General features: G+C 47.7%; 1 protein-coding gene across 2 annotated transcripts in view; it reads right to left on the reverse strand.

The window, feature by feature from the left end:
- LOC106821226 (transforming acidic coiled-coil-containing protein 3-like) overlaps positions 1-3,211 on the reverse strand; it is a 36,329-nt gene that overhangs the window by 24,174 nt on the left and 8,944 nt on the right. Inside the window, exons 7-8 of one of the 2 annotated variants that reach the window (XM_014825933.1) lie at positions 3,146-3,203; positions 2,573-2,647 (exon numbers count right to left, since the gene is read on the reverse strand). In XM_014825933.1, the coding sequence (XP_014681419.1) occupies positions 2,573-2,647; positions 3,146-3,203 (133 nt within the window). The remainder of the gene's footprint in view (positions 1-2,572; positions 2,648-3,145; positions 3,204-3,211) is intronic. The other variant, XM_014825934.1, reaches the window with a different exon arrangement.

Here is a 3,211-nt window from a genome sequence, read left to right on the forward strand (position 1 = left end):
TGCCACGGAAGGAGATAGTCCTCTAGAGATGGCGCCGCTGTCTTTATTGGAAGAGGAGCTCCTCTAGAGATGCGGCCGCTGTCTTTATTGGAAGGAAGCTCTCTAGAGATGGCGCCGCTGTCTTTATTAGGAAGAGGAAGCTCCTCCAGAGATGCTCCGCTGTCTTTATTGGAAGAGGAAGCTCCTCTAGAGATGGCGCCGCTGTCTCTTACTGAAGAGGAAGTTCCTCTAGAGATGGCGCCGCTGTGCTTTATTTGGAAGAGGAAGCTCCTCCAGAGATGGCTCCGCTGTCTTTATTGGAAGAGGAAGCTCCTCCAGAGATGGCGCCGCTGTCTTTATTGGAAGAGGAAGCTCCTCTAGAGATGGCGCCGCTGTCTTTACTGGAAGAGGAAGCTCCTCCAGAGATGGCGCGCCGCTGTCTTATTGGAAGAGGAAGCTCCTCTAGAGATGCCCGCTGTCTTTATTGGAAGAGGAAGTTCCTCTAGAGATGGCGCGCTGTCTTATTGGAAGAGGAAGCTCCTCCAGAGATGGCTCGCTGTCTTTATTGTGAAGAGGAAGCTCCCCTAGAGATGCGCCGCTGTCTTTATTGAAGAGGAAGCTCCTCTAGAGATGGCGCCGCTGTCTTTATTGGAAGAGGAAGCTCCTCCAGAGATGGCTCGCTGTCTTTATTGGAAGAGGAAGCTCCTCTAGAGATGGCGCCGCTGTTTTACTGGAAGAGGAAGCTCCTCCAGAGATGGCGCCGCTGTCTTTATTGGAAGAGGAAGCTCCTCTAGAGATGGGCCGCGCTGTCTTTACTGGAAGAGGAAGCTCCTCTAGAGATGGCGCGCCTGTCTTTATTGGAAGAGGAAGCTCCTCCAGAGATGGCGCCGCTGTCTTTATAGAAGAGGAAGCTCCTCTAGAGATAGCGCCGCTGTCTTTATTGGAAGAGGAAGCTCCTCCAGAGATGGGCGCCGCTGTCTTTATTGAAGAGGAAGCTCCTCCAGAGATGGCGCCGCTGTCTTTATTGGAAGAGGAAGCTCCTCCACAGATGGCGCCGCTGTCTTTATTGAAGAGGAAGCTCCTCTAGAGATGGCGCCGCTGTCTTTATTGGAAGAGGAAGCTCCTCCAGAGATGGCCGCGCTGTCTTTATTGAAGAGGAAGCTCCTCTAGAGATGGCGCGCGCTGTCTTTATTGGAAGAGGAAGCTCCTCCAGAGATGGCGCCGCTGTCTTATGGAAGAGGAAGCTCCTCTAGAGATGGCGCCGCTGTCTTTATTGGAAGAGGAAGCTCCTCTAGAGATGGCGCCGCTGTCTTTATTGGAAGAGGAAGCTCCTCTAGAGAGGCGCCGCTGTCTTTATTGGAAGAGGAAGCTCCTAGAGATGCGCCGCTGTCTTTATTGGAGAGGAGCTCCTCCAGAGATGGCGCCGCTGTCTTTACTGGTAGAGGAAGCTCCTCTAGAGATGGCGCCGCTGTCTTTACTGGAAGAGGAAGCTCCGCTAGAGATGGAGCCGCTGTCTTTATTGGAAGAGGAAGCTCCGCTAGAGATGGAGCGCTGTCTTTATTGGAAGAGGAAGCTCTCTAGAGATGGCGCCGCTGTCTTTATTGGAAGAGGAAGCTCCTCTAGAGATGGCGCCGCTGTCTTTATTGGAAGAGGAAGCTCCTCTAGAGACACTGACGGCTTCTCTACTGGAAGACCAGCTCTTCTGCACACACAGCTGGGTCCTCTACTGAGGCAGGAATACTCCTCGGGACACTGAGATTTGAACAAGGCTCTTCCACACAGTGAGGCGGTACTCACGCTAGACTGCTCACTAGCTACTCGGTCTATGCAACCTGAAATCGACTCCCTTGTTCACTAGTGAGAATATCCTCCTGTGCTGGTCGTTAGTTTCTCGACTTCTGCGATGCAATCAGGTTCTACATGAAGTTCTCCTGTGGCACATGTATCTTGTTCGCTACAAGGGCGTGACTGTCTCTGTTCGTTCGTCTCTGGTACTATACTAACCAGCTTTACCTCAGTTTCACTGGCGTTGAAACTAGTGTTGCTTGTCAGTTAGCTCTGATATTCACACGACAAATCTCCCTTCAGTTCCTCTGATATGTCGCTCACCGAATCTGGCTGGACTTGTCCTGTAGATCAGTATTCTGACCGCAGCAAAACCTTCAGAATTTCCAGTTGGGCACACCAACTGATTCGTATCTGGCTCGAAAACTTTATCAGCTTCGTTACTAAGTGGTTCTTCATTAAACTCTAGTACTTCTTCGATTGACAGCTGTTAAATAACAGGCTCGCATGTGGGTTCACTGTCATCTTCCTCTTCGTGCACTACATTCGGAACGCAAGGACGCGATTTTCAGCAATGGCTAGTGCCATGGTTGCACTCTGGACTTTGTGCCTCAAACATTAGCCGACAACGACAGTCGTAAACTACCATGACTGTCCTAAACAATTTGTCTTTGCACCCTTTCATTAAATTCCATCTTACGTATGCTCATCAGGAAGCCTGAAGTCTTTGTTTGGCAACATGAAACTACTTCATGTTTATCGGCAACAGTGATTCGATATTTTTCGTTTTCCGACACGCCATGCTTACCTGCACAATCTCGTTGGGACCATTCTGTGCTTGTGGGATCAGCACCAGTGTATTTAACTGTTGAGGAAGGCCTCCCTGTGAACACAAGCCAGTCATCAGACAAAATTAAAGGCAGTACTAGAGTAACTACAGTTCCAGAAAGCAGTCTTCATCATGCTTAAAATGATTACGTCACAGTAAATAGTAAAAGTACAAAAAAATATTTCTCATTTTTTCATAAAATGCAAGTAATTCTGTTCACTTTTATGGTTTTAAATTGCTGCATTATACTTCCTATTTTACTATATTGTTTGATGTAAACAGACACTCGTGACTCATACATAGCCCCTAGCAAGCAATTAATGTCAGGATCATAATATCATATCATCCAGGTTTTTTAGATTTTTAACTAGTTGAGAAACCATCTTATCAAGTAAGAATTTGACGATACATTTAGTCCCGTTATTAGTACTCACTTTTAATGTAAAAAAAATGGCAACAATTTTTTTTACAAATATACACCATAGAAAATTCGTGACGTCTCTGGACGTAGTCAATTTAAGGCGCCTAGATCTCTAATGACTTTTCACTAACCGCAGGGTTTATGCTGGCATCGAGCATGTTAGTCTGGTCCAGGATACACCGTGATAACCCGGGCGG

Source organism: Priapulus caudatus, unplaced genomic scaffold (genome assembly GCF_000485595.1).
Source record: "Priapulus caudatus unplaced genomic scaffold, Priapulus_caudatus-5.0.1 Scaffold64, whole genome shotgun sequence".
Classification (NCBI taxonomy): Eukaryota; Metazoa; Priapulida; class Priapulimorpha; order Priapulimorphida; family Priapulidae; genus Priapulus; species Priapulus caudatus.